Source organism: Musca domestica, unplaced genomic scaffold, assembly GCF_030504385.1.
Source record: "Musca domestica strain aabys unplaced genomic scaffold, Musca_domestica.polishedcontigs.V.1.1 1, whole genome shotgun sequence".
Lineage (NCBI taxonomy): Eukaryota > Metazoa > Arthropoda > Insecta > Diptera > Muscidae > Musca > Musca domestica.
This window is the reverse complement of record NW_026712114.1, coordinates 9,289,550-9,303,293: the sequence shown is the minus strand read 5'-3', so window position 1 is coordinate 9,303,293 and position 13,744 is coordinate 9,289,550. Positions and strand designations below refer to the sequence as shown.

General features: G+C 32.4%; 1 protein-coding gene across 2 annotated transcripts in view; it reads right to left on the bottom strand.

The window, feature by feature from the left end:
- LOC101897989 (elongation of very long chain fatty acids protein 7) overlaps window positions 1–13,744 on the bottom strand; it is a 98,905-nt gene that overhangs the window by 69,017 nt on the left and 16,144 nt on the right. Inside the window, exon 1 of one of the 2 annotated variants that reach the window (XM_059118615.1) lies at window positions 10,961–11,112. The exons of the other annotated variant lie outside the window; for it this stretch is intronic. Within the exon in view, the coding sequence (XP_058974598.1) occupies window positions 10,961–10,987 (27 nt within the window). The 5' untranslated portion in view covers window positions 10,988–11,112. Of the gene's footprint in view, window positions 1–10,960; window positions 11,113–13,744 lie in introns of those variants that run through there. 2 annotated transcript variants of the gene reach the window in all.

Sequence of the window (13,744 nt, the reverse complement as noted above, 5' to 3'; positions counted from 1 at the left end):
TTTGAACTGTAGGTGTATTAAGATTAATTAAAGGTCCTAAAGTTGTATTTATCGTATTGGACAAACGAATATAGCAAAAATTCTGAAAATAGGAATAAGGAATGATCAACCTTCAATTTTTGTTCAAATAGTCCGATAACGTAACGGATACTCCTTGCCCAGTATGCCCTCAGTCAAATGACCAAATATCGGTTTTACACCCCGGATCTCTTTGGACCATAGAACATTTGAAGTCGATTTAGGGGTTTCCGTCCATCCGTCTATCTGGTTGGTTGATGCTCACATAAGTCTCGAAGCAAGTATCCTATTTTGACCAAATATAGTACATGTTCATATTATTGTCAAACTTAGATCGAGTTCAGAGATGGGCAATATCGGGCCACTCGTCGTGGAAACTTCTCCACAAAAGGTCAAATTTTTGGCAGAAAATATTTTAGCTTATAGAACAAGAAAAGATGATTCAATTTTGTGCAACCTATGTAAATCCTAAAATTTTTATCAGTGCTAGGTCAAGTGCGAAAATGGACAACATTGGTCCACTCCATCAAGTACCTCCCACACAAAGGGTCAACATTTTGTAAAATTATAACTACTATAAAAGCGTCCAACTGTCTTCAAATTTCACAAATCCCAATATTTTTATTAATACAAAAATCGGTATGAAGATGGGCTATATAGAACCATTCCTCCTTGTCCCCCCACCCACAATCGGTCAAAAGTTTGAATAACTATATCTCTCAAAAATAATCCGAAATAAGAACCCGAATCTCTTCAAATTTCACAAATCCCAACCTTTATTTATTTTATTTATTTTTATACCCTACACCACAAGGTGGTCAGGGTATTATGTCTTTGTGCATTTGTTTGTAACAGGCAAAAGGAAACGAGATAGACCCATAGTTCCTTTTGATGATCTGCATAGAATCACTTTCTGAGTTCATGTATGCATGTCAGTCCGTCCGTCTGTCCATGTATTCTTGTGAACAAAATGCAGGTCGCATTTATTATCCGATTAAGATGAAATTTTCCAAACAACCTTTGTTTGGCCCAAGGACGAACCCTATTGAAATTGGAGATAATCGGAAAAAATTAGATATAGCTCCCATATATATCTTCGTCCGATTTGCTTTTTATTGTGCACCAAACGTGTAATATCAGCCCGAATAGTATGGAATTTTGCACATACAATCAAATTAGGCCTGAAAATAAGTATTCCAAATTTGGTCGAAATCGGTTCAGATATAGCTATAGCTCCCATATATATTGTTCATCCGATTTGTTATTTTTGTACTCCGCAGCCGTTATATGCACTCTGTAACAACAATACTTGGGGAAATATATCAAATGCAGCTCAGAAATACCTTTGCTAAATTTTATCGAGATCGGTTCAGATTTGGATATAGCTCCCATATATAACTTCGTCCGATTTACCTTTTATTGTGCACGAAACGTCTAATATTTGCCCAAATGGGATGGAATTTGGCACTTACGATCGAATTGAGTCTAGAAGGTAGTACGCCAAATTTGGTGAAGATCGGTTCAGATATAGCTATAGCTCCCATATATATTGTTCATCCGATTTGTTGTATTTGTTACCCACAGCCGTAATATGCACTCCGCAACAACGATATTCAGGGAAATATATCAAATACAGCTCAGAAATATATTTGCCAAGTTTTATCGCGATCGGTTCAGATTTGGATATAGCTCCCATATATATCTTTATCTGATTTCAAATTAATTTTGCACCAAATGGGCAATACAAGTCCGAATTTAAAAGATACAAATGCTTCGGCATATTTAGTCCTTTAAATTTTAAATTATAATTATAATCATAGCGTATATGATTGAATTCTCCCATAAAAACTTTTAATTGTTATGTGGAGCTCAACTAAATTAGCAAAGTGGTGTAAGGTATCATAAAATCGATCCCGCCCGACTTTAGGAGTTTCTTTACTGGTTTTATTTTATTTATTTATTTATTTTTTTTTTATTTTATTTTATTTTATTTTATTTTTTTTTTTTGAGAAAACAGTATCTCGTGTGAAGATGGAATATATACATTCTAATATAAGATCTGGTCTGAAGTTAACAGATATCGGTACACCCCTTCTGGTACCACCCTCACAAAGGGTCACAATTTTCAATACTTATACCTCTCATAGCTAGAGAAACAAGTCAACGATCTTTTACAACTCCGTATCTTTAAATATTTCTCTTAACCGGAGATCTGATATGAAAATTTAATTTATCTGCTCTCCCCCTCCTTCTGGTATTTCTCTCCCCCTCAAAAGTTTGGAACGTTGATTTAGAATTATTTTCATAAAATTGGAAATAAATTTCCGACTTTTTCTAAATTTTTGTGACATCTCAATATTTCAAGAAGTGGAACACTTCTAAAATCTGTTACGCCACGCATATTTCAAAGTGAAGGTAGTTGTCGACATAGTCCAAAATCAGAGCTTCCCACATCAATTCAATGGAATCTTTAATTTGAGATCTGATTTCAGGTTTATCGAATCTCCCAAAATATCATAAGAATTTTCCGACATATTTCACCTTGTCGATAGTATAATTCACTGAATTACAATTTTGAATTACCGCACACATCCTTTACTCACGCGAACAGGGGCTTTATTTAATTTCAAAATAAAACAATGCAGTGTCAAGATAACAACTGCGAACAATAATCATCATCAGCAGTTAACTGTTTATTGAACCTAGTTAATGAGATGGAAAAAAATCATTTTGACCCTTACACCAGTTCGATTTTGTTGTTATTTTTTGTTAATTCTATAAATGTTTGCGTGTTTAATTTTTTTTGTATTGTTTACTGTTCGGTTAGGCGCGATGACAATAGCATGTCATGTGCCTGCCCTCCAGTGGTGTGGTGATTTGTTTTTTTTGTGCTCAGCGATTCTATTCAAAATCATGGCAGCTAAGGTGATGATAATAATTTTTTTTGGTTTTCTGAAAGGTCTAACTTGAAAAAACGCTTATAATTTTACATATCGACCAACATATGTATCTTTAAAAAAAATATGCATGTATGTGTGTCGATTGTTAGGTAAGCACAGCATAACTTAATGAAATTCAATCAATATTGAATGAAAATCATTGAATTAGATGACATGGCGAAAAGATTCTGTTGCTGGGCTGGAATATTAACAACACAACCGACGAAGAAGGGGAAAATACCAAAAACAAACAACAATAACAAAATACAAAAAAAAAAAAAAATAAAAATCCCTGTAATCGTGTGACTTACGCAAATCACACTTTGCTCAGAAAGTTGTAATTTAATTTATTTATTTTTGTTATTTTTTTTTTTTTTTCAGTAGAAAAAATTCAATGCAAACTTAACGGCCGGCCTACGTTTGAAAATGACTTGGGAAAAATGTTCGTTGCCGTTGTTGTTTTATTTATTTTTTAAATATTTTTCACGTCAATTGCATTGTATAACAGTTAGATTTTTGACAAATCATCGTGGCAAAGGGTTTTTCAGTTTTGTTATTGTTGTTGGAATTTCAAGTCAGAAATGTTGTAATAGTTTCAAGAAACAGCTGAACAAAAAAATTACCATCATTTGTCCAAACTCCTCCAGTGCACCACAACATCATCATTTGCTCTGCGCCAACCAACCATCGAAAAAGGGGGGTTTTTACATTTCTGACAGTTTTATGATTAAGAATTGAAATATTTTTTGATTATCTCATTTAGAGCGCCCATTAGTTTGCTTAATTTCAATTGGAGTTGAAGTATTTTTTTCCCCAAACTGAGCACTTAAGAAATTACGAAAATTGGAATTTTGAAATAAGTGAAAGGAATACAAATTATGAGCCATAATTACAAAGGGGAGAACTTTTATACATACATAAAATATATACCTTCTCTATATAAGAGATCTTCTAATGTTAGAAGATATTTTCTATGTATGGAAAATCCCTTCAAATAAACAACTACCAAATGTCTGTCATGTCGCCAGAGAAAAGTCAACCTTAGAATTTTTGATTTGTTCCTGTTAACCTTTTTAGTACTCAAAATGTACAATTTCTTAAACAAAACATCGGTACAAAAATTTTCAGATTTTCAAGTTTTATTTTTTCGGAAAGAATAATAGGAAAATGCCAAAAAGTGATTAAAATCTCTTATTTCGAAATTTAGCGGAGGTGATATTAGTGAGACCTTTGTACAATGCACCCATATTCGATTTTCTGTTCAGAACTATTTCAACGTCTCCATATGAAAACCCTAAAAACTAACAGTGAGCTCAGCTCTATCCATTCACCCAATACCAAATTTAGTACCATTTAGTGATTTTCGTACAGTTCAAGTACACATTTTCAAAACAAACTCCATGTGTCGACTTATATGACTTCAATATCAAAATTCAGTATTTCAGCTTTTTCATTTCCCCCATAACTAAATTTAGTACCATTTAGTACTAACATAGTACAAATGTCCAAAACCAACCTCAGAAGCCAGATATAAAATTTCAGGATTTCAGTACCATTATTTCATCCAATACCAAATTTAGTACTATTTAGTACTTTTCGTACAATTGTAGTACAAATTTCCAAAACCACCTCCTTTTCTCCATCCCAGATACCAACAGAGACTTCAATATCGAATTCCGGGATTTCAGCTCTACACCCTAGCCCAATAACAAATTTAGTACCATTTAATACTTTTTCAAGATTATAGTACACATTTCCAAAATCTCCTCTATATCTTAACCACAAATACGAACTGTGAAATATATATCAAATTTCAGTACCATACCTTCATCCAGTACCAAATTTAGTACTATTTAGTACTTTTCGTACAATTAAAGTAGAAACTTCCACAACTACCTCCTTTTCACAATCCCAGATACCAACTGAGGCTTCAATATCGAATTCCGGGATTTCAGCCCTATCCCTTCATGCAACACCAAAATTAGTACAATTTAATACTTTTCGTACAATTATAGTACACATTTCCAAAATCTCCTCTATATCTTAACCACAGATACCAACAGTGACGTATATATCAAATTTCAGGATTTCAGTACCATTCCCTTATCCAATATCAAATCTAGTACTATTTAGTACTTTTCGTACAATTATAGTACACATTTCCAAAACCACCTCCTTTTCTCAATCCCATATACCAAAAGAGACTTCAACATCGAATTTTGGGATTCCAGCTTTATCCCCTCACTCAATACTAAATTTTGTACTATTTAGTACTTTTCGTATAATTATAGTACACATTTCCAAAATATCCTCTATATCTTAACCACAGATACCAACAATGCAATCTATATCAAATTTGAGGATTCTAGCCCCATTCCTTCACCTAATACCAAATATAGTACCTTTTAGTACTTTTCGTACAATTATAGTACAAATTACCAAAACCACCTCCATATCTAAATTCCAGACCTTAATATCAAATTTGAGAACTGCAGACCTATCTATTCACCCAATACCAAATTAAGTACCATTTAGTACTGTTCGTGCAAATAAGACACATTTCTAAACCATCGCCAAGTTTCAAACACAGGAATTTAAATATCAAATTTCAGAATTTATCTCTAGCCCTTTATCCAATACCCAATTTAGTACTTTTCGAGCAATTACGGTACATGTTTCCACCCCCATTTTCATTCCCTCACACAAATTTCAGGATTTCAGATACATTCCTTCTCCTAATACCATATTTAGTACCATTTAGTAATTTTTGTACAAATATGGTACACATTTCCAAAACCATCTCCAAAATTCCAGGCAACACATAAACAGCGACCCTAATACCAAATTTCAGATTTCAAGCACTATCCATTCACCCAATACCAAATTGTACCAAATATTGTACTATTTAGTACTTTTCATGCATTTGTAGTACACATTTCCAAAACCACTCCTTTATTACAAACCTTCAACCAACAGGGACCCCAATACCAATATTAAAAATTACCAGCTTCTTCCGTTCACCCCAAAAGAAAACTGTTCCAAATTTAGTACCATTTAGTACAGTTCGCCAACTTGAAACTAATTTCCAAAATCACCTTCGTATAACAAAATTACTTTCCAATCTGGATTCTCATACCGAATTTCAAGCACGTTCACCCAATACCAAATTGTACCAAATATAGTACGTTTCGTGACTTGTAGCACAGATTTTCAAAACCACCTCTTTATTACGAACCAACCACAGACAAGGACCTCAATACAAAATTTTCAAAATTCTAGCTTTATCCGTTCACCCTAAACAAAACTTTTCCAAGTTTAGTGCCATTTAGTACAGTTTGTACATTTAGTACACATTTTCAAAACCACCTTCATATATCAAACATACTTTCCAATCTCAATTCTAATTTTCAAATTTCAAGACTTTTACTTTCCTGATCACATAATACCAAATGGTACCACTTTAGAAGTTTAGTACCATTTTAAAATGTTTCGTAATCATTAAGTTCGAATTTCCAAAATCTCTTTGATACATCTATTCTGCACTTCATTTCAAATTTCCGAATTCTAGCTCATTCCTGTAGTCCAATACAAAGAATTAAATTTTTATCACATTTCGTACCCTTTAGTTCGCATTTTCAAAAACCCAGCCTTATCATATGCCTATACACTAAGAATGATCTTTGCGAAAAATGTCAAGATTCCGGCTTCAGCCGGTTCGTCTAAACCTTAATTCTCAGTCAGTCTATTATTACACTCTCTTAGCACTCCCCTAACCCAAATCCAACGCACACCATGTGGTATGATTAATGCCGGCAATTATACGACCTTTGTTCTCAAATCAAAAAACAAAACCCACGCGATTTTAAAAATACATCTTCAGCAACTAGTATTAATGAAATATTTGATAGTGAAATCAAAAAAAAAAAAAAAAAAAACAACATTTTAAATATTTAAATTTTTATTTTGTCTGAAAAATCTAATCTATAAAACCTGTTGCCACCGCTGCTGGTGGTGGTGGGGTAGGCTCAAACGCGTGTCTCAAATTCCCAATAAATTAGTAGTTGTCTGGAATCTTTGACAAAAACCACATTTTATTGTTAAATATTCAAATGACTAGCTGTTGGAGACGCACCACGGTCGCACGAACCCCCAGCTCATTTGCAAAATTACGCTGTGATCAGATATAGTTTATGTGGCTAATAAAAATTTATTTCAAAAACAGAAATCCGGATAATTCTTGTTTGTCGCTGAATTTATTTAAAAGAGGTTGCTGAACGCTTTGACAAAAATAAATTTTGAAATATTCTAAAATAAATGGTACAATAAAAGAAAATATTCTATTTTTAAAGAACATTTGTCATGCGTCTAAAACAATACATGGAATAAAATTTTTAATAACATTCTTCAAGAACCTGTAGTCGGTGATCTTTGAACATTTATTCTAGATGTACAGACGAGGATTCCTAAAGCTATAATATAAGATTCAAATACACTTTTTCCAAGGGATATTTTTTGAAGGCTGTTAAAGCTAAATTTTGGATTTTAAAAAAATATTAATTAAAAAAAAATATAAAGAGATCCTAATTGGATTTAAAAAAATATCTTTTTAAAAGACTCTAAAAGCTACAATCTTTGATTTTTCTCCACGATTTTTCAAGGTAATTTAAATATTTTTTCAAAGATTTATTATATATATTTTATATATTTTTTTAAAATATGTTTTAAGGACCTCTAAAGCTAAAATACTGCATTAAAAAAATATTTTTTTATACTCTCCACCATTCTATGGAGAGTATATTAGCTTTGTCATTCCATTTGCAACTCCTCGAAATATTCATGATAGACCCTACAAAATATATATATTCTGGATAATCGAAATATTCTAAGACGATTTCACAATGTCCATATGCCTTTGTGTATGTCTGTCTGTTTGTTGTAATCACGCTATCATTCGAACAAATTTAAATAGAAGGCTACAATTTTGCACACATGTGTATTTTGCCAGTAGGCCATGTTGGTCCACGTCTTTGGGCCATGTCGGTCCACGTCTTCGTATAGCCCCCATACACCTCCTGATATTCGGTATTTTGATGATTTTAGTGACATTAGTCAATCGAATTGTTTCAAATGTCGTATTCGAAGTTTGTAGTGGATACTACAACCTATGCCCAATAATCTCGTATGCATATGACGGTACCTCCCGATTTTCGACTTTTTTTAGGGCTAAAAATATTTTTCATCGACTCTCAAAACTAAAATCGTGGATAAAAAAATTTTCTTCAAAGGCACTTAAAACTAAAATAAAGGATTTAGAACATTTTACAAGGACCCGCAGAGCTATAAAAATATTTTCAAAAGGCTATAATAGCGATTTTTTTAAATATTTTCAAAGGACCGCCAGGGTTATAACTTGACGTATCTTTCAAAATTGAGAGTATTTGAAGAGTATTTTTTCAAGGAACAACAGGGGTATGAACTTGAGTTTTATAAAAATAATTTCCAGGACCAACAAAGCTATAAAGGTCGACTTTTTAAAAAAGAGGTATATATGTGGATTTTCGAGAATATTTTTAGAAACCATTATACCTAAAAACATGGACCTTTAAAGAATATTTTTCAGGGAACAACAGACCTATGTAATATTTTCTGAAGTATCAGTTGTTGAGAGTATTTTCTGAGCACAAACAGGACATACAGAACCACATGGATGTTTTTTGGAATATATTTTTCAGAAACCCACAGAATATTAACGAATATTTTTTAGACCTTTAGTAGTAAAATTTTTAGGAGATTTATTTATGGATCTAAGGGGCTGAAGTCGTGGACATCTTAAGAACATTTATAAAATGCCTATTAATCAAGCCCTATTTTAAAAGAATCAGTTGTCAATGAATACATTCAGACACATTTTTAAATAGAGAAAGTGTCATGGACTATCAGAGCTTTAATCTTAACGTTTGAAAGCATTTTTGGCACCTTAAGGATCGTAAGAGTCATAAACTTTTAACCCAGGGCTATAAACGGGGGTTTTCTAGGACTATTAGCACTAGAATCGTGCAGTTTTATGAGGGACCTTTCAGAGACTTTTATTGTTTAAATTTTAAATTTGTAGGACGATTAAAAACAATTTTAATTGTGACTTTTTGGACCATTTTTCAAGGACTATTGGGACTTTCTCGCCGATTTTAAGGGACAAAGGACGGCAAGAATTTCATTCATGGATTTTAAGACATTTTTTTCAAGGCAAATATGGACTTTAATCGTAAATTTAAATGGTTACCATTTTTTTGCAACGACTCCTGAGGATGTATTCGTGGATTTTGAATTCTAAAAAGGCGATTTTTTCGGGGACTTTTGGGACTGTAATCGTGGAGACTCAAGGAATACTTTTTTCATCGATCGATTTTTCGAGGACTATTAGGTCTGTAATTGTGAATTTGAAGGCGTCCTTTACCTAGGAAGAATTAGGAATGCAATGATGAGTTTTGATAAAAAAAAAGTGGAGGATTAATAGGGTTGCAATCGTAGCTTGTAGTAGTGGAATATTAAGAGGTTCATTCTTTTGGAATTATTAGGATCTAGTTTAGATTAGTTTTCTGAAGGAATCTGATTAATTTTAAGGCGTCTTTTTTCAACAACTATTAGGGCTACAATTATGGATTCTAATAAGGCTTTAAAATGATTAATAGGACTTTAGTTGTGAATTTTAAGAGGACCATAAGATTTTTTAAATTCTTCATTTTAATAAAAATGTGAAAATATTTTTCGATCTTTTTAAGTTTAAAAGGGCCAACAATGATTATATTTGATAACTTTACGCGTATAATAATATATATTAAACAGAATAACCAATTTTGTCTAAATTTGCACTTTCCAATATTTTTCAGTAACGACGATTTTTCATTACGATGACATGAACCTGCGTAGGTAACATTTGTCATATGCCATTACAATATACAAATGCGAAACTTAAAAAAATCGGTTATAATGACGATAAAATCAAAAAAAAAAGAATGTCGGGAGGTACCGTTATGGTGGGGGCCATACGAAGACCTGGACTTGCACAGACAATTTTCTGTCTTAGGCTGTAGTATCCATCATGAACTTCAAATACAAAATTTGAAACAATTCCGGTGAATAAATTCGCTAAAATTATCAAAATACCGAATATCGGTAGGTACCATTATATTGGGGCTATACGAAGACGTTTACCTGCACATACAATTTTCTGTCTTTGGCTGTAGTATCCATTATGTACTTCAAATACTAAATTTGAAACTATTCTGGTGAATAATGTCGCTAAAATCATCAAAATACCAAATATCGGGAGGTACCGTTATATGGGGGCTATACCACGGCACATTTTCAATACCAAAAGTCCTGCAGACATAACATACATTTGAGCAAAATTTTATCAATCTACTAAAATTCGTTCGGAAGCTAGAGTGATTTCCACAGACGGATAGACGGACGGACATCGCTAAATCGACATAGAATTTTATGTTGATCAAGAATATATATACTTTGTGGGGTCTAAAATGTATATTTCGAGGTGTTACAAACGGAATGACAAATTTAATATACCCTCCATACTATGGTGGAGGGTATAAAAATTATGGCGATTGAATTTGTTGCATGTTTTTTATTTCCCCCTGAATAAGTCCACAACCATAAAAAAGTAGGCATTTTTCAATATTTTTGTAGTAAAAGCAAAATGGAATACATCTGTGCATTCTTTCTGGTGGATCTGCTATAAACGATCATAAATAACTCATAAAGATAACCTCTTCTGATGCCTCTCTCAAAATCGGCCAACATTCAGTTCTCCATCCATATGGTGCAATGAAAGCACAAGTTAAAACAATATTAATTTTTTTTTTAAATTACCGATCTCATATAATTCGAGCGTGTTCTCTGTTTTGCACTTGGAATATATTGCCCGATAAGTTGATAACATTTTTGTTTTCATTTGTTAAATAGAATATCTTTTTTATCTCACTTACTTCGAGTTCTCTTTCATCCCACAGCATTTTCCTCTCTTTTATAGCTCTTTTTAGTATCAATTTGTCACTCAGCAAATAAACAAAACACAATAACAATAAACCATTTAATTTATATATTTAGCCGAACTTTTTCTCTATTTGCAGAGACTCACGAACTAACAAAAAAACCGGCAAATGGTAGGTTACACGAAACGCATGTTTGAATTACACACTTGTATACACACACAATTAATTGAATTTATGTATGGAAGTATGTATTTTTTTTTTATAATTTTGGTTAATATTGGCAATAAAACTTGACACCATAACGTTATTTTTTAGTTATTGGCATTATTGTGAATTGTCAAGAAACCGTTTAACCTTTAAAACATTTTTTTTCGAAAATTAATTAAACAAACACACTTTTTTTTTTGGGCTGTTTTTTTATTTATTTACAAAATCTCAACACATTTCCGAATTTGTTTCAATTTTTTTTTTGTTTTTGGTGTAAAACAAAAATAAAATCACACGTTAAATAAATGAACATTCAATCAACTTCACAGCTGAACTGGCAGAACTCTCGTGTTTGGATGGCAGTTGGTGTTGGCTTTCATTTGTTAGACGTTTTTTTTTGCTGTTGTTCTCTGGGAATTTTCAAGTGTTTCTTGTTATCATTTTTATTGGTCACATGTTGTTGTTCGCTAGATATCAGGGTGTATCGTAGTTAATTGGAGTTGTTTTTGTGTGTAATTGGAGATATCTTAATTGTTTATTTTTATTTGATCGAGAAGATCGAATGTTTGAGGGGTATTCAGTGTTGATAACCCTATAACGACACAAGCTAATGTTGTTTGGAGATCGTAGTCACGGAGAAGTGAATAAGTCGATCATCTCGTAAAGGAAAGTTTTGAATTATTCAAAACGATTTCTAAGAGCTTTAACTATTAATGAATATTTTAGGTGAGGTCTTCATGGCTTCGAACGATTATTCGTCGAAGAGTCCATAAATATTCTTCCTTCTTTGAAATTAATTTTGATTTTAAAAAATGTAACAAATGTAAGTTTTGGACTAGATCGTATAGTCCCAGCCAGACAGCCTGTTGGTGAGATGATCTCACATGTCCTGAAATGGATTTCGTGGAGTCAAATACCTTTATTTAGCATTTTTTGACCGTACAAATACTTATGTAGTTATAGCCATAAAGTTATCAAAAAATAATTTTTATGCCTTAAAAACGTAAAATATTTTTTTTTTTTTAATGTCACTAATTTTTTTTTATAAAATTACATTTTTTAAAAAGTAATTGTTCAAAATTCGACATTGAAGCTATAAAAGTCCTTTAAGAAATGGTTCTCTTAAAATCCACAATTAGAGCCCTGATAATCCCTATTAAAATCCATGATTGAAGCCCTAACAGTTTCTTAAAGAAAGACCCTCTTGATCATTTATAGTCCTTAATTAAATAGTCCTCTTCAAATTCCTAAAAATTGTTGGAAAGAGACTATTTTCTGTTTCTGTTTCAATAGACCTTGAAACTTTAGTACTCCTTGAGAAATCTTCTTTAAAACACGTCACGAAAAAGTCCTCGTTTTCTTACAATCCACAATTATATAGATATCAGGGTGTATCGTATAGTGAAATGACTGACTGACTGATCTAGATCAATGCCCCGGCGAAATGGTTGAAGTTAGAAAAATTGCGGGAGGGAGAGTTTTCGTGATAAGGCTGGATTTTTGCAAATTCGTACTAAAACCGTACGAAAAGTCCTAAAATTTACTAAAAATTTAATACCTTGTATTAGACAAACGGAATATGCTAGAATTTTCAAATTTCGATCGAGTGCATGAAAGTTCTGAAATTGTACAAAACTTCTAAAATGGTACCATTTGGTATTATATGAACAGATGGAGCCAAACACTTGAAATTTGGCATGAGAATCAATCTTGGAAAGTAAATTTGATATATGAAAGTGGTTTCGGAAATTTGTACTAAAGTGGCCGAACTGTAAATGGTACTAAATTAGGAACAGTTTAGATCAGGGTGAACCGATGAAGCAGGAATTTTAAATTTTGGATTGGAATCCCTGTTGATAGAAGATTTCTGATAAAGAGATGGTTTTGGAACTGTGTGCTACAATCGCGCAAAAGTACTAAATTGTACTATATTCGGTACAATTTGCATTGTGTGAACCGTTAGTGCTTGAATTCTTAAAATTTGTATTAACATGTGTAGCCTCGATATATGCATGTGGTTTTGGAAATGTGTACTATAATTGTACGAAAAGTACTAAATGGTACTAAATTTAATATTGGGTGAAGGGATGGAGATAAAATTCTGAAATCTGATATATAAATTACTGATGGTATCTGTGTTTGAGATTTGCCGGTGGTTTAGAAATGCGTCACTTATTTGTACATAATGTACTAAATGGTACTAAATTTGGCATTAGGTGAAGAAACGGTGAGAGAGTGCGGGAATCCTCAAATTTAATATTAAGGTCTCCATTTGTATCTGGAATTGAGATTTGACGGTGGTTTAGAAATATGTCCTATAGTTGTACCAAAAGTACTAAATAGTACTAAATTTGATATTAGGTGAAGGAATGGAGCTTAAATACTGAGATTTGGAGGTGGTTTGGAAATACGTCCCATAATTGTTAGAAAAGTACTAAGTGGTACCAAATTTGGAATTAGATGAAGGGATTGTTCTGGAATCCTCAAATTTAATATCGATGTCTCTGTTAGTATCTGGAATTAAGATATGTAGGTGGTTTTGGAAATGTGTACTATAGTTGTACAAAAAGT